Here is a 21,228-nt window from a genome sequence, read left to right as displayed (position 1 = left end):
ATATGGCTGAATAGTCTCCGCCCTTTAGCATTAGGGGGTTCTTTGGATGTATGTGATGCTTTGGTGGTGGTATTTAAGGATCCAGGGTTCTCCCAAGTACTCTGCGCAACCCGAGGCCTTGGAAATATTTTATGGAATTAAAGGGGTTCCTTCTAAGAAATAAATCGAGAGGTTGAAGGAGGGAGGGGGAATAAATATCTTAGGGCCTCTTAAAATTGGTTGAATATCCCATTCAGGTCCCGGGGACAGAGCCAACCCGAGGGTGGAGAGTATTCAACCATATTTTAAGAGGCCCTAAGATATTTATTCCTCCCTCCCTCCTTACAATCCTCTCGATTTATTTCTTAGAAGATTGGATTAAATTAAAAAAGTATTGCAATAATATTACTCAAACTTGAAGGTACTCCCTTGGAGGATGGAACAAACAAATATGTTTAGACATTTTTCATAAATAATATTAACTGAATTTATAATGTATTATCATTCATACTGAAGTTTGAACAAAATACGGGCCATTTTCTCCCCAGCAATTTTCCTCCTTGGCAATTTTCTCCAAGGCAAACTTCCACGGGCAATTTTCCCCGGGGCAGTTTTCCTAATATATTATGAATATATGTATATTATATATGCATATATTTGATATCCTTTCAAAAACACTCCTTACAAAGAATTTAAAGGCCCCTTTTTCAAAAAGAGGCAGAGAGTATACATATATATCACAAGGTAAAGTTTGTTTTGACAATCCTTGTTCAATGTTGTTGCGTAAGGAATAATAATTAAAAGCAGACCTCATTATCACTCTTTAAAAATAAATTATACTTTAAGGCCTACATAGTTATTGATGTAGAATGATGTATTTGTATATTTTTGCACTGAATACGTGTTCATAAGCACCTACCTATATTGATGTATTTAGTACATCGGATTTGGGATGGAAAATAACATAGAGGATCCATATACGACATGTGTTCAAAAAGTTAGATGACTTAGTATTTTCTTAGGAATTTTTTTTTATTTATTCATCAATATTTATGTTGTCACCTTGAAAATAATCCCCCTAAGATACAATACACTTGTGCCAACGCTTTTTACTTATCATAAGCACTTTTCGGTATAGCCTTGAACTCTTCCAGCGATGCAGTCTTTAATCCTCAACCGTTGCAAATTTTAATCCTTTCATATGTCTCTTCAGTTTTGGGAACAATGTGCCTATAAAAAAACCCATATTACATAGCTGAAACAGAAAAATGTTCGTACCGAGTGTAATAACATAAAAAAAATTAAAAAATCGATCATACCAAATGTTGCCCACGAAATTTGAAAAGTCATCTTACTTTTTGAGCACACTTCGTATGCATTGGAATCATGTATCTATTAAATTATACATTAAATCTCACTCTAATGACCGTGTCATTATGGTTTAATATGACCCATATCATTCAAAAATAAACAATTCATGGATACATTATTCAATTATTCACAGACATACACACACTTTTAAAAGGATATTTTATTGCAGTGGTTCGTAACCCCTGGCCCATTGGAGATTTTCATCTTACATATCATCACAATATTCTTTTTCAAGTAAAAATAATTGGTTAAAGGTCATGAACAAACTAAAAAAAATACATTATCCGCAAGGTGATATGACAGTCTGCAGCTTATTGTTTAAGAAAATGGAGCACACTGAGAAAATTTTCACAGTCCCTTCTATGTGAATAGCATACACCTACATTTTTACAAAATAAGATTATCATTTAGTTATCATTTGTATTATTTTGCTGCAAGACGGAAAATCTCTCTGTTGCTTTGCTTACAAACTGATATAATTACATTGTACTATTATCTGTACTAAATTTTTGAATTTTGATATTCGTTACCACATTATGCATTCGATACACCACTTAAAATACCTTATTATGGACCCTTTGCTTTTGCTATTGAGCAGGGAAGCTGGAACCAATTCAAAAGTGAGGGGAGGCAGTTTAATAAAAATGACGTCATATATGGATGACAATATAATCACACAACTTTTTATTGTTGTCGTCTTTCAATGGCAAATGAAATTCTGATTCCTATCTCTGTTTAGTAATTATAAACTATAGAGCAGGGTAACTCAATTTTTATGAACAAATGGACAGTTTGGAAAGTTCCAATATATGTTAAATCCGAAAATTTACCATCCAGACTTTTATGTTGTTTAATAGTATTATATCCACCTAGGATCTGGACAGAGCTGGGTTTACCGTGAGCAAAGATAAAGCATGTACGAACCTTTTTTCTATTTAAAAATTTGAATTTAATTTCGAACCTTTTTATTTAGAAAATAATTTCAAGTCTCCTTTCTTTATAGGAAATAAATCTTATTTCAGAGGATGATGTGAATATAACGACGATTTGTTAAAGAATAAAAATAAAACAAGAGCACTCATACTAACCTTTTTTCCTTTCTTAATCCATAAACTTTTTCTCTACAAAATCAAATCTTTACTTATAAGCAATCATATAACACCTAAACCTTAAAAAAACAAAAAAAAACTAACAAAACAGGCCTGTTAGCTTGAGGAGATACATGGTTAGTGATGTAAATCGTGTATATTTTTTATGTTGTCCATTTTTTTTTTGGAATTGGTAATATGAAGAATGAATTTTCTTTTCCTAAGCTGGTGTCAACTTCTGAGATGTTAACTTCCTTTGCTACTATATTCAATTATATTGAAAACCTGATTGAACATTCGTGTGTGCTCATAAAATACCTTGAGGATTTGTTGAGGACTTATAATTGTAGGTCCTTCATGGACTCAGAGTAGAATAGAACATCGACATCGGAGTAATTCTTGCTAATGTCTTTGTTTATTTCCTTCTCTACCTTTTCACTTTGACAGCTGATTGTAGCTGATCTAAGGAAACTTCATGACAGCTACGATACTCTCCTCCAACACATTCTTTAAATTGTCAGGGTTACCATGCTGATTTTCAGTTTCTCTTTTTTTACATACCCAAAATACACACGATTTTCATCACTATACATGGTCGTAGTATTTTCTCATGTCTTATGCAAGAAGGTCCAGATTTCCACCATGGGCCACCAGTTGAGTAGCCTTGCTATAGATAGGGGAATTAAGTGTATGCAAGAGATACTATATATTACTAAATATACTTAAGTACATAATATGTATTACATGGGTATATTTGAGAGAGATGTAGATTGCTTTTATAGGCCACATATTCACATGTCGTTCATTTAAACTTAAAGATAGTGGAGTGTCATCTCCTTGACAAGTAATAATAATTTTGATGATAAGAAACAGCCAAAATGAAGAAACTTCCTTTTGCGCATTCATAAATAAATATGACTAATACAGTAATGCATACATGACGTATCAAGTATATATGTGTATCCAATCATATTCCTTTTAAATGGTTAAAGAACATCATCCACATTTTACACACAATGTAACTATGTTAGAACTTAGATTAGATATTTCATGTTATTATGTCAGTACAGGGAGGCTGAATTGACTGTTCCCTTTAGCTCTTACACACTCTACAATCCACATATAATTCATAAAGCTTTAGTTCACGTCAACAACACATTTAAAAATAAGCGTGTGTAAAGCGTACGCGTTTGGCCCCTCCTCCTCCTATGTACATTTCCCCAGATGCGCAGATTTCCTTCAGCATAGGAGTAGCAACCTTTAAAATAAAAATACGGGAGCATGATTTCCCCCCCTCCCCTCTTTTCTCTCTTTTTGAATCGGATCGGACATTGAGCCAGCCAGTTCCTAGTAGAAGATACTAACCTTCGCAAGTGCTGTGTCAATGTGTTCATAGTTTTTGTGAGAGCCTTTTATTAAACAAGACTTTTATTAATAATTTATTTGTAGAAAAGTGTGACCTCATTATGCCTACAACGCTTGAAGTAAAGCACGAATATCTACAGGGATGGCCTGGAAGAGTTAAACTTGGAGAATTGGTAAGAAAATACTACTACATATGTACTTATTATATGTGTAAATATGATGAGGGAAAGCAAAAATAAAATAGGAAATCGGCCTTTCAAAAAAATTCATACATTGCCAAGTTATTTATAACCTTAAGGACAAATCTTGAGAGTAATTATATTGGAATGCTTGAGTATATTATGTTAAAATGTTGGGGGGAAATGGATACCAAAGTAAGAAAGAAATCCTCACATGGGGCAAGCAAAACTTGTATTTAAAAAAGTAAAATAGAGTCCAAATGTATAAATACATAATATGTATAAAAATAAATATATTCTTAACAAAGCAAGCTTCAATTCAAAAAAGAGTTCTTACGTAATGGACTTATGAATCTCTATACATACACATACAAGAATCTTTTGTTCAGTCAAACCCGAACGTGTGAGCGATCCTTTTTTAACTCATCATTTTAATCAGATTAAAAGACTTTTGTTCTCAAATTCAATTATAATTAAAGTATTAGTTTAGAAGTATCTTTGAAGTCTTCTTTTGAAACAAATTGTTATTGAATTACCTATTATTAGAATAACACTTTTATTGTGTTGATAATTAATCATATGAATCCTAAATATCATACGAAACAAAAAACATATTAGTACATACATTTTTTTCCATTCTATTAATCACCTAATTATCTCCACTTCCTATGACATTTAAAAAATTAAATATTGAAAAAAATAAAATAAAAAAAAATCCAATTGTCTGCTTTATTACTAATGTCAATGTTTGTAAATTATTTTTTTATTTAAAAAAAATTGTGAAAGACTTCGATGCAAGAATCTTGAATGAGAAATTATGTATCCTTATTACTTTTTTTAAGCACATACAAAAATAAATATCAAGGACAGATTTGTACTAAAAATATGCATTGAGCTACGTGGAAACAAGACCTGACTAGTTTTCCCAGGTTGAGTGATTATTTAATATGGTCAAAGTTTCGTTTTTTATTTTTTATCTAAAAGCAAAAGCTGGGTCCATTTTAAAAATAACATCTGTATTTATTTACACTTGCCTCATAAGTAGATTTTATCATGAAATATCCCTAAATTTCATTTCTTACACAATATCTCCTTTCCTCTTCCAGTATATATGAACGTATTTATTGCTGAATACACTAATTATATAATCATCGTTATCCATGTATAAAAGAGTTGAAAGATTAAGATAAAATACCTATAAATATATATATATAAAGTTAATAAACTTATATGTGTCATTACATGATTTATATGAGTTATTTTTTTGTTGCTATTTCAATAAGAACTGTAATAGATTTACATGTACGTAAATTCATAAAGATTTTTTAATTATAATAATAATTTTTAGAATTTTTTAAAGTTCCTCTTCATTCATTATTTCAAATCATATACCGGAGTGTCCATTGAAATGTGATCACTTAATAATTCATTAATTAATGAAGGTTAAGTGATTAAAATTAATCCATACTTGGATATATTACAGCATAAACAATTAGTTACAAGACAGAACAAAGCTGAGCTCTCTACCTTACGTGCAAGTCGAGATAATGAGACTTAAACCTGATCGGCAAATTTCCATTCGTGCGCTCCATGCAGTTGGCTGTCTCCCGCAACACCTTTTACGCCATTAGAAAGTCCAAAACGTTGAAGAGGAAGAAGAGCTCTGTCAGACAGGTCAAACTGGACCCGGAGGAGTTAAAGAGAACAGTCCAGGCCCATCCCTCTAGTCCATGAGGGCCCATGCAAGAGATATCGTGTTTCACACAAGACTGTCCAGAAAGCTATAAAAAGTGGGTGGAAAGAGCCTTGTGAGGGTGGAGAAGTCACTTTTCTTCTTCTTTTCATTGCTGAAAGAAACCCATCTTCTCTTTTGCAAGACTCTTTCAGTGAGTCTTTTGAACTCTTTTTTTGACATTCGACTAGACCTTTTGGGTGGATGTCGTAGTCTCCGTCATCCAAACATAGAGGCCCTCAAAACCACTTTCAGCCAGTACTTGGACGCCATGACAGAGGAATACATCTGCAGCAGGTCCGAGGCCTTCCACTGCCACCTAGAAGCCATCATTGCCGCTAAAAGCGGCTAAATTAATTATTAAGAGAGCTCAGACACACATCTATTTATAGTATTAATTATGTTAAAATTATATTTTAATTAATAAATTATAACTTGTTGAAGTTTCAAATTCAAAGTGTTCAGATTTTAATGGACCACTTGGTATATACCTAGGACCAAAAACGTAAATTTTAATGTTTTAAAACATACATTAAGTGAAGTAATTCTTTACTTAAATAGGATCTATTTGAGAATATAATATTTCAACATATTATTTCTTATGGCGGTGGGCTATGGTCTTGCAAATCATTTATCATAGATTGTTAATATTTAAGCAGCTCTAAATATCTGGAATTAGACTGAGCATTGGCTCTAATATGAAAAATTGACACTTTTTAACAAAATTGATCAAACATTGTACAATTGCGCCAATTAGACAGATCTTGTTATATAATGAATGAAGCAAGTTTTTCTTAATCTATGATTGAATACGTGATTCATGGTCAAACAAACTTGTGCTTACATAGTTAGAAATGTAAAAGCAAAATCAAGTTTGCAACATAGTAACGACTTTTCGGTGACCTAGAATTAAATTGTGCGTGAATATTTAAGGCAATTTTTAAACTATCTTAATAAGTGTACAACTATATTGGATAATGCATTCCAGTGAATAATTTTGCTTCCATAATATATTTTTATTAAGCTGGTACAAATAATGCAACAATAGCTATCGACCATAGTTAAAGACCATAAATGTAAGGCATAAAATGACATACTTCGTTGAAAAATTGCAAAAAATGACTTTGTGTGGAAATGATCAATTTTAATAATGACTTATATATATGTATTTTTTTAGATAGTAGGAATTTTGGCTTTAGCCTGCTGTGCTCCTGGATTTCACAGTACACAACATTGGTTCCTCCTCGTTGCTTCCATTGCATTCTTAGGGACACTATTTTTCACTGCCTTTTATTTATTTTTGGATGTAAATTTACGTAATTACAATGTGAACTGGTTGCAAGTTGTAAGTACCTTACTTTTTAGTATCCCAATTTATAATGCATTTTGTTTTTATCGTATTTATCATAATAGGAATTTTGGTTTACGACAGCCATAACTTTTTTCTACTTTACGGCTTTTGTAGCACAATTAGCGGAATTTGCTGGATTAGGCAGCTCTACATGGGTTGAACTTCAAGTAGCAGCAGGAGTAAGTCTAGAAATTGATAACATTTCTATTTAATACATACATATAACTTTAAATGTTACAATATTCATACTTTCAGGTGTTTGGACTTTTCAATGATATCCTTTATGGAATAGGAGCTTATTTTGTATATCTAGAATGGAAAGCAAATCCCCTTGGACCTGGAGAGGCCTTACCTCCATCAGTTTAATAAATCCGGTTTTTTTAAAATCACTGGTTATGAAAATAGATTATTTGAAGCCAAATAGTTTTTTAACCAATACTTTCAGCCATGTCCGCTTATAACTACCTATGATATTAAGGCTTCTCCTCTTATACAAATCATCTTCCTGAGGAGTTACCTCCTAAATTTTTTTAACGCAATATCATAACTTAAATCATGGTTTAACGGAATTCGTTTACGGACGTTTATATTGTTTTGTTTCTTAAGATGTTATAAATTGAATCAGTTATATGAATCGCAACATACTATTGATTGTTTATCTTTGATAATAATAAAAACTACCCTTAATGACCAATTTTTATACATGTTTGGTTAATTCATAATTATATATATATTGACATTTACTAACTATGCAGGTTGATGTTCCATGACTGATGTGGAACCCCTTTAGTTTTGCTACATTTTATAATTAGTTTTTTTTTCTATTTAAATATTGAGTGATGAAATAAAATATTAACTGTGCCATAATATTAGATAATAAAATCATTCAATAAATATCTATTTGTGCTGCGGGTAAATTATGTTTCAAAGTTTATTAGTTTTGAGATATTTTATAGCTTAGGGGAGATTGGGGGCACTTGCAACACTTCTTGTAATTGGTTCAATTACTCCTAGTTAGTTTGACTTCGACTCATCAAAATTTTAAACTAACATATCTAAGGACCTTGTTAATTTTGTCTCAATGATATTTCACCTTAATGTATAAATAAATGAGACTTATATGTCATTTTTGGTTAAATTGATGTTCCTTTGGAAATTTTTTATCAAAAAATCTAATGTGTATTACTATAAAACGCATTAAATTGTTTTTTTCTGTTGGAAAAATGGAATCATTACCCAAAAATTTCAATGCATACACCAACAAAATCTCGATATTTAATGAATTGGAACCAGAGATAAAATAGATATTAAAACTAGTATAATAAGATAAACAAAAATATATAAAGAGGGCAACGATTCGTTTCGAAGTATTGCTAATCACTTCTCCTTAAGTAATTATGATTATATATTATGGATTATTAAAGCTAGAAAAGACTCGTAGATTGACGAACAAGCATTATATGAGGCAAAACTTAATTCCATCATTATTCCAACAAAAAACAATTTAATGCATTTTATAGTAATAAATATTACATATTTTGATTTAGAAAATTCAAACCGAACATCAATTTCAAGCAAAAATAAACAATAACGACGTATAAACTTCATTTATGTATATGTTAAGGTGAAATATTCTTAAGGCAAAATGTCTTTGAGGCAAAATATCTAGATGCAAAATAGCTTAGGGCAAAATTAACGGGCACCAATATCTACACTTTCCCTTTTTGATGAAACATGTTATCTCTGCTTGATAATTATTTCAATTAGGAACATTTAGCCAATTAGGCAGATTTATTATATTTTGTATGATACCTTCTTAAAATAATTCTTATAAAACATGTTATCATCATAAAACCTATTATATTTGAAATTTTGGAGAGCGAAGACCTTTTAAAATACCCGATAAATCTTATTATTTCGAAGACTTTGTTTCAATTTTATTAATGAAATGATCCCATTTTGTCATCAATTGATGATAAAGGAAGTAAGAAAAGTAGATTTTTGGATGAATATCATAATTACGAACGATCCATTAAAATCCTGTTCTTGAGTAAACAATTATTTTTTCTAATTTCCCAAAATAACGCACAGAAATCTAATCTGCTCCCTCAACAATATTGGTAAATAATTATTCATACCCCTGTTGATAAATAGACTTAAATGCAAGAACTGAGGAATCAACTGCTGCAAAGCAATAATAAATACTGAAGAGTTTGACTTGTTATATGACATTTACGCTAAAAAAATTTAAGAAGATATTCTTATATTTAATTCAAATTATTTAATCGATAATGATGAATAACTATTTTGTATTTAATGCTTGAACATTAGTCATATTTCGCCTTCACTTATTTTATTAATATATTTTAAAATTTATACTAAAATTTTCAAATCAAACATACAAGCAACAAATAGTGATGATGTCAATAAGTAGTTGACGTTGTTAGAAAAGAATAAGTAGTTGACCAAAGCATTCGAATTTTAATAGTTCGGTATGCTTCAAATATCGGTGGTACTTCACAAATTTTTGAAATTGAGGAATATATAATTATTAATTCTTAAATTGAATAGGGCTCGTGAGTATTCTCCTAATTTTGGTCCCTTGAGTTCACATTTTCACGTTTTTCTAAATGATAAATTTTTATGGCTGCATAAAATTTTGAAATAAAGTTAATTAGTGTGAATTAGGGCGATCGCTCTGCCCTTTTGTTTTTTTCTTCAAAAATTTACAGGATGTGATTTGCTTTTGTTCTGGTCAAGAGGATTACCCTTTAGAACACTGGTTCTTAATATTGTTGGAGGCAATGATAAATAAACACCACGAGTTTCATATGAATATTCACCAAACCCTTCTTAATTGGTAAAGTGGAGCGTGTCAAATTATTTGTGTTTTGACCTCCACCGAGCCCCTAATTTATGATCGAATCCAGGTTAAGAACCACTCCTTTTGAACAATTCTTCAAATTTTTGCTGAGGATTGGACAATATACTGTTTTGGGACATTTGGATGAAACATATTGGATTATTTTCATTCGATTGCATAAGATCGAATAATTTAACGAATCAGAATAATTTATATTTTCTTTCAATATAGGTTTTAATCACTTAGAGTTGGATAACATCTTTTGTTATTCGATGGATTTTGTCGGTGGTTTGGTAAGTGTTGTACCTACATAGTAATTGTAAAGCTTTTTTATCCCTCTCTCCCGCATCATTTCAGGTTTCTACGGTTGATTTTATAATAGAACGAGAAGCGACATCGCTATTATAAACACTAATTAGTGGGAAACTATACTACTACGGCCCTCGCTACACACGTGAGCAGAATTTGTTATTTTTAATCGCCCATTATCTTACATTCACGACCAAATGATGAGCCTCGGCCCCATGATTCAGAATTATTGAACTGGTCAAGTTCATATGTTCTAGTTAAGGTAGAGTACTATAAACTTCCTATTCGATAAGATCCTTCACCCCCCCGATGCCACTTGCACAAAATTGGTCTTCCAAGCGTTCGTCTTTGCTTTATCAGCTCTTCAAATCATTTTTATAAAGTAAAAAAAACTAAAAAAAACTTTGATTTCTTGAATTTTTTTGAAGTACTATTGGAACAGAACGCTAAAATCTTATTTTTACCATTAAAAAAATAAGTATGCCCCGTTCTTTGAACGCACGTTTCATGGAACGTAGTTCTATTTTGCGTTCCTTTCACAAGCTTGTAAATATGACCTTTATATTCTTAAGGATAATATTTATATTAAAGCTTGATTATTCAATTTTATGGCCTGGCCTTTTAATCACTAATAGTTGGATCACCTAGATTTTTGCCATTATCACAAAGCAGAATCAATTTCTCATTAGGCATATTGGTGAACGGATAGCGACGAGTTATTATTCGGCCCATGTTTACTTTTAGGAGAGTCTATGTATTACATTATTTCCGTCCCGATCCTATATAATGATGACACTATGTAATTTTTCCTTAAACTATTTTTCCTAGGAATTTCTTAATCAAAATATGTAATGTGTATTACTATAAAATATATTGAATGGTTGTTTTCAGTTAGAAAAAGAATGGAATCATGCCCCAAAATGTCAATACATAAACCAACAAAATCTCACTATGTAGTGAATTCGAACCAGCGACAAAATAGGAATAATAAGAAAAACAAAAATAAATATACACGGGAATCATTCAAAGAGAAGAATTTTTAATCACTTCTCCTTTAGTAATTATCATTAGACATAATCGATTATTCATACTAGAAAATACACATGGATTGACAAACAAGCATAATATGAAGCATGAGCATAATTCCATCATTGTACCAACAGAGAAAAAACATTAAATTCATTTTATAGTAATTTTATTGCATATTTTGATTTAAAAAATTCAAAGGGAACATCAATCTCTACCGAAAATAAACAATAACGACGCATAAATTTCATTTATTTATATATTATATTAAGGCGAAATATCCTTGAGGCAAAATGTCCTTTGGCAAAATGGCTAAAGGCAAATTGTTTTGGGGTAAAATAGATGAAGGTAAGATGACTGGGCACCCTATATAATATCTATAGGTAGGTTACCACTTCTATTGTGCGTGTACAGTATAACTGTATAAATATGTAAATATATATTTACAGTATGTTAAGAAATTGATGATACCTTAAGAAAGAGTAAATAACACAATAATTACCATTTTTTAAGGTCTTTATTTTACAATACATAATTTAAAAAATACATCATAATAAATTAAGGAATTACATTTGGTAAAAATAAAAAAAAACGCATTGTAGTTTAAAATTAGTTCCCATAGACCTCTAAACCTCTAAATATGACTCTTACCTACCTCAATGCCATTCGTTGGTTCCTTCAAGGTCAACTTTTTCGCAATATAAGACTTTGAGCTAAGTATGCCAAACCCGATTGTTTTAGGCTTCTTCGAAGGAATTAACTTATTTTTGTGAAGCCCAAACAGAGTTATGGCCGATATATGGTTTGGTGAGGTGTTTATATTGCCGTCTAAGTTTCATTCAACAAACTTCCTCAATAACAGCAAAAAAGGACACTCAGTAGAAACATGAACTAAAGAATTAAAAACTTTACCAGAGTTTTTGCAATAATCATTAAATATTATACAACCCGTAGCCACTAGAAATTGGGCATTGAAGTTCCTGCCATCGGCAATTCCTTTAGTTGAATTCATTATATGGTTTGTCCAATCTTCATTCAAACTTAGAATACGGAGATATTTTCTACCAATCGTGATGACTTCGGTTAATACTTTTTTAAATAAACCCATTTTCATAGGCCAAGGAGTAAGCATACAGGGTGTGGCTTCTGTCTTTTGCAAATGTAATAAAAACTTCCCCTTCGAGAAAATATAATCACATTTAACATCATGAATTGAAATAACGTTATTATCCAACGCTTCCCTTTCCATGCTTATCGGATTTTCTTGGTTTTTAAAGAAATAGCTATTTCCCTTGTTCTTATATATTACGTCTATTGTCGAGATTGAGTCAAAAACGACATCGTTTAACCACAAAACTCTATGAGCTGCCCCAATCAAGGAAGAAAATCGAACCACCTCCGAGTTTATCATTTTCGTTCAAAACAAAATCCACTTCCGAATCCTACTCCAGAAAATACAAGACCTCAAATCTGGGTTCATAATTAAGTTAAGGAAAATCCTCTTGTAAATTTTAGGCAAGATAGTAGAAATTGTGGCAAGTCCACCTCCAGGTTACTCCTTGCTTCTTTTTAATGACGGAATATAAGATTTATAAAATAAATTTTCAAGCCAACTTTTTTCCTCCTTAATTGAATGCTCTCCGATTATCGGAGACGAAGTATGGATATACATGGATGGAAATACAAGATCCATGGAATTGCTTGTATATTATATAAGTCGATCCTTTTTTGTAAGTTAAAATTTCTCCACTCTGCTAATTTTTTATAGATTAAACTGTTAAGGGAAGTCCAGTTTCCAGCTTGAAAAAAAGTCGACTCTCTCTCACTCGGTCCATACGCGTTGATTAAAAAAAGTTCTGATGTTGCAAAAAATAATTAAGATCTTATCCCATTCACTTTTTCTGTAAAATTCTTCAATACAAATTGGAACATTTAACAATCTCGAAATAAAAGTACACGTTTTACACCAGTCAGTGTAACAATAGGTAAAACAACTAGGGAGGAAAAAAGTACACGTTTTTCCACATGAAGAGGAAACAAGGCTCTTAATGTATTTGCAGACAGATAATATCTGATTTAAAGTCATTAAGTCTTTTCATTAGAGTGTGTCTGACTTTACACAATTTTCCTCTACGGACATTGAGAGAAATTAAGGGATTTAAGCGATCGATTCATAAATTTTGTAGGAATTCAGTAAGTCTGGTGTGGGTATTTAAAAAAAATTATATTACATAGTCGATTTAATGTAATAATAACTGATCCAAAATTAGTCCTGATTTTTTTAAAATTTTTGAGGAGTCCTCTTGTTAGGAGATAACTTTGAGTCGCAAGCCGTCCTTTTAGAGATCGATCCAGACCTAGTCCTAGAAGACATTATAAGCTCATTCATGATGGGACGTTTTGCAGGTTTTTTTTTGTTTAATCAATTTATCATTAGTCACTCCTTCCATTTCTGAACTTATTAATTGCGAAGTATTTTTTTGTCAATAGAAGTGAGAGATACATCCATATCTTCTATTGGCACTTCATGTTCTTGGGCTTGATCCTTATTGGCTTCGTTCCTCTTGCTCAATGTATCCTCATCTATATTATGGACTTAAGATATATTACTTAATAGGGGCTCCTTTTCGGGATCATAGGATTCACTACTGTTATCAAGACAAGTAGTTCTTCGCGAACAACATGATAGGTTGAAGTATTATCTGTTTCCTACTTTTTTTTCAGTTCTTACTTTCATTGATCCCAAATATTCACGCCATTTCATCAGTTTATTAGAACAATCTCTAGCAAAACGGCCACCTTGTTAACATCTAGTGTAGTATTTACCTTGACCTAGATACGAGACTCTTGTCTTCAATCCCTTTATTGGAAGAAAACATGGGATATCAATTCTGGGAGTCACCTTTACAGGATAGTTCCCATTCATCAAGCCTTAAGTCTTCCGTCTTGAAAACAGCATTCTTTAACAGGGCCAATGACCTCTCAAAATTTTTTGAAAGTCTCAATAATATCTTCAACTTTGATATCTTCGTGCGGAGAGTGAATTGTAATTTCTTTTTCATAAATAATAGGGTTCCCATATTTGTCTCTTCTTTGAGTTTTCACACCTCTAACAGCTCCCTTAATACCATTAATGTCTTCATCCAGTTTTCTGATAACAAATTCGTCCTCCGCATGCTGAAATGAGATTCCTATATCTATTTCTTTCTTGAAATCAATTAAAATCAAATTTTTATAACCCGGGCATATACGTACTCTCTGAATATTACCCTGTTCTAACTTAAGGATACCAAAAATAGTATCTTCTACATCTAAATTGCAAGATCTTCTGGGGTATTAATCATTTTTTGATGAGGTCAAATCAACAATTACCCTATTGGCTTTAGTAGCTAAATTCTTCTTCAGAGCTCGTAGGTAACTAGAGGCATAAAAATTTTCCTCCGTCGTTTTATTCATATTTTTAGTAAGAAATTTAACGGAACTTTCTTACCATAGCTCTTAACCTCTTCATACCTCTCTAAAGAGCTTAGAATATCCTAGAAGAATCCTCAGGATTCGACTCGGATGCGAAGCAAGGGACGAATTTACTATCTAAACACCCACCCACTTCACTTAGCACAAAAATGAAATTACAATACACTCAAAAATTCATAAATCCTTATGAAAAAGATTTTTAAACTTAAAGTGAAAACCAGGTTGTTTTCCTCTCAAATTATTTTTTTCATCTCTTAAAATACCATATTTATTTATTTTCCTTTGTAACCTTCTTATACGCTCTCGGATACACAAAATTATATTAATTATCTAAAATATCTGGACTTATTTTTGAGTAGGTCAATTTTACATTTTCAATCAAAGACTTGTTACTGGATTCAAAGATTTGAATCTATTTTGGACAATACATTTTTATTCGGAAATAAATCAGGACTGTCGCTAGGCAATTTAGTTTGAAGCCAATCATGTGCCAATTCGGAGTGATGAGCCGGAGCCCCGTCCTGCTGAAAAATTACCTTGGAGATGTGAGGCTCATGTTTCCTCTTGAAAGTTGATCCATTTTCTCTACTCTTTTGTATTGCAGACAGAAGATACTTCTCTAGAATATTCTCCATATAGTATTTGGCTAGAACAGTTTGCCCTTATGGGATAATATGCATTTCACTTAGTGTTCTGTATCTCATAAGTCTCCACACTTGATTTTCAGGGGAAATTTCATAGTTTCAGTGGACTCAACTTTGGAATTTTGATTAATTTTGCCAGAAGCTGGAGCTTGTAAGGAAGAATTTGAGATATTCCCTCAAGTGTTTTATCACAGTTACATGGGACACATGATGGCCATCCTTCGTGAGTTTTGCGACCAATTTCCTTGTAGATTGACGTCTTTCGGTTAGGGATTTTGCAATTGTGATTTTAGGTGCTCATGAAAGTTTCTTCTTCCTTCCTCTACTAGGCTTGTTTTGGAGTTCCTCAAAAGCCTTGTGTTTGACCCACTACCTTTTCACAGTGATAATGGATACTCCAATATCATATTTTGAGTTTTTTCATCCTCAAGCAAATTAACAACCTTGTTGTGTGTGATTAATCATCTCATTTTAACTAATATTACATACATTAAAAAGTACTAGCCTTTTGTAGGTGAAGATTGCAAAATTGCAAAATGCTACAAATTATTTCACCATGTTTTTGAAATAAATTAAAAAATATTGAAATTTTATTTATACCATCATGATGAACTTCATATGAATGCATCTTTCCGAGCTTAGGAGAAGAGTTGCTCTCACAAAAATATCATTAATATGTATGCGTGTATATTGATATCTATGTATATATACACTTAGACGTGCACAATGTACATGCAGAACCCTTAAAAATAAAAACGATTGTCGCTTGCCTCTTTCTTCTTTTTTGTTAATTATTATCATTGGTCATTAATCATATATAAATAAGTACCTGTAACTACGAACTACGTATTAATTATTTTCATAAGTTTTAGAAACGTGTAAAGTTGCTTCGTAATTTTTAAAAAGAAGTATTGACTTGAGATTTGGTTTTGTAAGTACAATAATTCATTACGTTTCTTGTGTTGTGTTGGTTGGTCCTTAAGATGGTTATTTTTTGGGACGTCCTTATCTCATTAATTTGGAAAATATTACCAAACCCGACAATAAAACTATTTCAAGTGTTGCCGTAAAAAGTATCAGCAACGTTCTTGGCTCAGATTTCAGAGGCGAAAGACTGAAGGTTTTCATTACCGACGGAGCTTCATATTGTATTAAAGCAGCCGAAAATCTTAAACAACATTTTCCAATGATATTACATGTCACTTGTCTAGCTCATGGTCTGAACAGAATAGTAACGCTCTGTCCTGATTATTTCGAAAATACAAACACTCTCATCTCTGAAGTAAAGAAAGTATTTTTTAATTCAGGTGATAGAAAACGTGAATTTACTGCTTTATGCCAAGCTCCACTCCCACCAGCACCTATCCTCATGCGTTAGGGATCTTGGCTTAAAGCAGTGGAATACTATGCCAAGCACTTCAATTCAGTCTTATTATTATTTACTTAGTTTTTATCGAATTAATTTCTTATATTTGTTAGTAGTTAAATTTTCATAATGGAATCGATATAAAATGTAATAGGTATGTATTATTTAAAATTAAAGTAACAATTTTTGATTATTTGTTAATATTATTTATTAAATTTAGAATAATTCAACTATCCTCATAGTTAATATCAATATTACATTTGATTATCATATTCTTGACGTGAGCCTTCGTCAGACGGGATTTTTTTGGTCAATTTATGTACATCACGTTGGAAACCCTCTCGGAATGAAATTTAACGATAGAAGTGTTTTTGTATGTTAAAAACTCTATATCGTGATGGATAGTTTATGCTGACAATTTTCTAAATTTGATGTATCCCTATCATCTACAGACATTAATTTTGAAAGGTTAAAGCGTAATATATTGGCATAGATTTTCTACGATAGTTACACTCGGGAGTAGCTCTTTCAAAGCTTTCTTGGTTACCTGGATTGGATTTAAATTATTTTGAATAAACATGATTTCATACAAAAGTGGAGCATTCTTCAAAACATCTTTTGTGTTATAGATTGCATCATAGTTTCCATACCTAACATTCATATACTCCTCGACTGAATTGAAGTGCTTGGCGTAGTATTCAATTGTTTTAGATCACCTAAATTTAAAAAATATATATTCACTTCAGAGATGATAGTGTTTGTATTTTAAAAGAAATCAGGTCAGAGCATTGCTATTCTGTTCAGCCTATGAGCAATACAAATGATATGCAACATAATTGGAAAATGTTGTTTAAGGGTTTCGGCTGGTTTAATACAGTATGAAGCTCCGTTGTTTAATGAAAACCTTCAGTCTTTAGCCTCTGAAATAAGAGACAAGAACGTTGATGATACTTTTACAGAAACACTTGTAATCAATTGATACCTTACAAATTAATGAGATAAGAACGACCCAAAAATTAACCATATAAAGAACCATCTAACACTGCAGTCATGGACCACTATAGAGTGTCAGTAGTTTCGTCCAATGCAAGAAATATATCCTTCCCCTCAATTTTTTTAAAATTTTGGTCAACACTACTTTACTTTGAGACTCCATTCACTTGGTGATGGAGAAGCGAGAGGGAATTACTTTTCCAGTGTAAATTTCCATAAACTTAACAAAATTTGGATGATTAACGATATGGAGAAGAATATTTCAGGAGACAAGCATTTTGGTTATATCTTCTGTAAAATTGGAATGTTCCTAATTGGAATTTATTATATGACTTGTCTACAGTTTCAAATTCCTTTCATTAATTTGAGTTTTACAGTCTTGTTATAATTTCAACATCTTCTGGACTATAGTTCCATAATTACAAAGATGGCATCCCAAATATCTAGAATCCTTGTCCTAACTCCATATATTTTTACATAAATTATCAGCGATCAAGTAATATTTATCATTTAATTTACCCTTTAAAAGCTATTATATAAATATTAAATATTTTTGAAATGCAGTATTGTTAATTAATTTTACATTTATTTTTATTTTAAACAAATTATACTTTCTTCAATGGAAAAATAACTAATATTGGACTTGTAAGTACAATGGAAAGTCCCTTTGAATAAACACAATTGTTTTTTTTTTTTGAAAATATATGCATTAGTGGCATTATATGACAATTTTTTATTTTATTTTAAGATGCGTAAAGGAAGAATACAAACTATCAAATTAACATAAGATCTATTTTTAACTAGTACAGTAAACAATTTCATTTATGTTTATATGAAACTCGAGTAAATATGTAATATGAATAAAAATTTCAATAACGTTTTTATAATTTTGTTTGTCTCAACGATGACAATGGCAATTATTTATGGTACACTTCATAATATTGAATCCGATTCTATTTGAAGTTCGAGCAAGCAATTAAATTGACCAGTCACAGTGTCCATTATTTTAAATGAAGATTTCAGAAACACTAAATCTGAAATGTAATAATCATCTTAATACAATACTTCAAATTTGAGGAGCTCACAAATACCATAATCTGATAACCTTCAGCAACGGACTTTTCGTTTTTCCTTAATTCTATACTATTTTAAATATGAAATGTCAAATTTATATTATTAGAAGATTATCATCCAATCACTCATTAAATATATTGATATGAGGCTTATGCCAAGTCAATGATGGGATCAATAGTAAAGGAAACGACAAAAGGAGTTGCCATATGAACGTTGCGCTTTAAAAGGTTTTGGAGTCGTGGCCTAAGTATCACAATAGTAATATCCTTTGAATAACTAACTGAAAAGGTTGCGTCATACGGAGTATGATTTGTGTTTTATTTCTTTCTTTCCATCCCTCTCAGGGCTACTCACAGATAATCTAATAAAACGTCATGACAGCTAAGCTGCTCTACACTCAAACATTCTTCAAATTGTGAGGGTTACTACGTTAATTTTCGTTGTTGTTTTTTTAACATACCAGCGGGATATAGATTATTCATCACTGATTATTATCGTCGTGGTCGTAACTTCTCTCTCTGATTTATGAATTATTGACTTTAACTCTGATCTCACAACGATGCTTTTGCATGTAATATAACTTTATCCATTGCTAATCATCCGACGTTCAAAAAATTATGGAGAAATACATGGGTAAACATATCCTTCCCGAGGAACCATCATTAAATTAATGGAAGATGTTGGTACTCATGTCATTTATAGAAATACATATAAAAAATTTTTGAGTCATCCACACCAAATGACGATCAAGTTATCAGTAAAAAGTATTTATGAATATCGAAATGGAACTCCGAATTTTGTACTATCTCACAGTAAGTCTTCAATTTTTTTTAAAATCTAACCATAAAATATGATTCTATTTTAGCTAAACATATCAAGAATTATGATACACAACTCAGTAAAGGGCAAAAACAACTGCTTAAATGGTCACAACAACGGGGGTAGTAGCTTTGGATTTTTTGCAACTAGTTTGTCTGAGACTACTTACTTCGCTTTAAGACTTGGGTATGATAATTAGGTTTTCCAATATTACATAGTCAATAAATATTACTTTTTTATCACTCAAGGCTTAGCTATGGTTGATGGGCTCCAAGAAATGGTGTTCAGAAAACTCATAAAAGGCAAAAACAACTGTTTAAATGGTCACAACAACGAGGGTAGTTACATTGGGTGTTGCATTATAATTAACAATTGTGTATATCCTTCATGATAATAGTATGTTGTTATATAAGCATATCTAAATAACGGGGAAAATCTTTTTGATGCTCTTAATAGGGAGTAATATCGCCGGACATTACTACATAATTAGCTTTTGCTCTAAATCTTTACGATTAATTTATTTCTAACATTTTTTTATTAATATATTTATTGTCTAATTTTATGATTTTGACATTTACTTTATTAATAATAATTAGTTAGATCTCATCGGTAGAGATATATCTATCCTGTGCACAATTGTATATAGCAACTTCCACATGAAGAAGAGGGGTTTTTCCGATTCCGATGTTAGAACAAGAAAAAATTATCTGGATCAATCTATTATTTCAATATTCTGTATTTATAATTTATTATTATTAATAGTTGTATGATTTTAATTGTTTAATTTTGTATATTTAACTTAAATGTTTAATGGTTTATTTTTTAGTATGTAGATTATATTTAATTAAAGCCTTCTTTTTTAAACTTTGAGCTTCAAATATATTTCAAATACTCTACTTTGTCGTTTCATTAGCTATTATTCTGAGAATAAGGTTCATAATGAATTACAATTTCATGAGTGTGACGTTTTCAAATCTACTGTAACGGATGTCGAAGTCAATTATACGTAGTATATCTTCATTAAACATTTTGCTAATAAATACATTCGTTATACCCTCAAAATCATAATAAAGCAGGCAGATGATAATCACATCAGTATTTTAAACAATGATACCATATGTCTTTTTTCACCCCTCCTCCTTGCACGCGTTTTTCTTTACAATATTATCAACTATAATTATGGGTAACGCATGTTTAGGGTATCTTTTGTGAAGGCGTGTTTTTTCTTTTATATACAGGTGGCAATATTATTATCTGCTGCATATACTCAAGGAATACTAGAACTACTGGAAAGGAAACAAAAATATCGCGCTCACACAAGAAAGCTGACTCTATCTTTTCCTGTAAACTACAAAAAGGAGAAATGACTAGTATGACTAATGAACATTGATAAATTTGTGCGACTCGTAACAATTTATCACAATCTTAAATTATTCAATTTCTTAACTTATCCTAAATTATATTTATCCTTTCACTTAATAATTTCATTTTATACCCAGACAAATTAAAACTTAATTTATATTACTTTCGACATTCATTTAGCATATATATTTATACTTATGTAAAAAATTACATTAGTATAGAAATAGTTTTAT

General features: G+C 31.1%; 1 protein-coding gene and 2 long non-coding RNA genes across 5 annotated transcripts; 2 read left to right on the top strand and 1 right to left on the bottom strand.

Moving 5' to 3' along the window:
• Window positions 1–2,813: 2,813 nt before the first annotated feature.
• On the bottom strand, window positions 2,814–3,313 carry LOC121114810 (uncharacterized). Its single transcript, XR_011779355.1, has 3 exons — window positions 3,183–3,313; window positions 3,000–3,105; window positions 2,814–2,945 (listed from the first exon to the last, which is right to left on the bottom strand). It is a non-coding gene; the product is annotated as an uncharacterized lncRNA (long non-coding RNA).
• Window positions 3,296–7,961, top strand: LOC121114809 (plasmolipin). Of its 3 annotated transcripts, none has more exons than XM_040708890.2 (5): window positions 3,296–3,839; window positions 3,888–3,976; window positions 6,892–7,059; window positions 7,128–7,244; window positions 7,321–7,961. In XM_040708890.2, the coding sequence occupies exons 2-5, from the start codon at window positions 3,905–3,907 to the stop codon at window positions 7,429–7,431; spliced, it is 468 nt and encodes a 155-aa protein (XP_040564824.1). In that variant the 5' UTR covers window positions 3,296–3,839; window positions 3,888–3,904; the 3' UTR covers window positions 7,432–7,961. The 3 variants fall into 3 exon arrangements, with proteins under 3 accessions (XP_040564824.1, XP_071743354.1, XP_040564825.1); XM_040708891.2 differs by having other exon boundaries at window positions 3,669–3,833; XM_071887253.1 differs by having other exon boundaries at window positions 3,661–3,976.
• A 9,301-nt stretch (window positions 7,962–17,262) lies between these two features.
• On the top strand, window positions 17,263–20,529 carry LOC139904985 (uncharacterized). Its single transcript, XR_011779354.1, has 3 exons — window positions 17,263–19,626; window positions 19,680–19,819; window positions 19,882–20,529. It is a non-coding gene; the product is annotated as an uncharacterized lncRNA (long non-coding RNA).
• The last annotated feature ends 699 nt before the right edge of the window (window positions 20,530–21,228 follow it).

The sequence above is a fragment of the Lepeophtheirus salmonis genome, chromosome 3, assembly GCF_016086655.4.
Source record: "Lepeophtheirus salmonis chromosome 3, UVic_Lsal_1.4, whole genome shotgun sequence".
NCBI classification, from domain to species: domain Eukaryota; kingdom Metazoa; phylum Arthropoda; class Copepoda; order Siphonostomatoida; family Caligidae; genus Lepeophtheirus; species Lepeophtheirus salmonis.
This window is presented reverse-complemented; position numbering and strand designations above follow the sequence as displayed.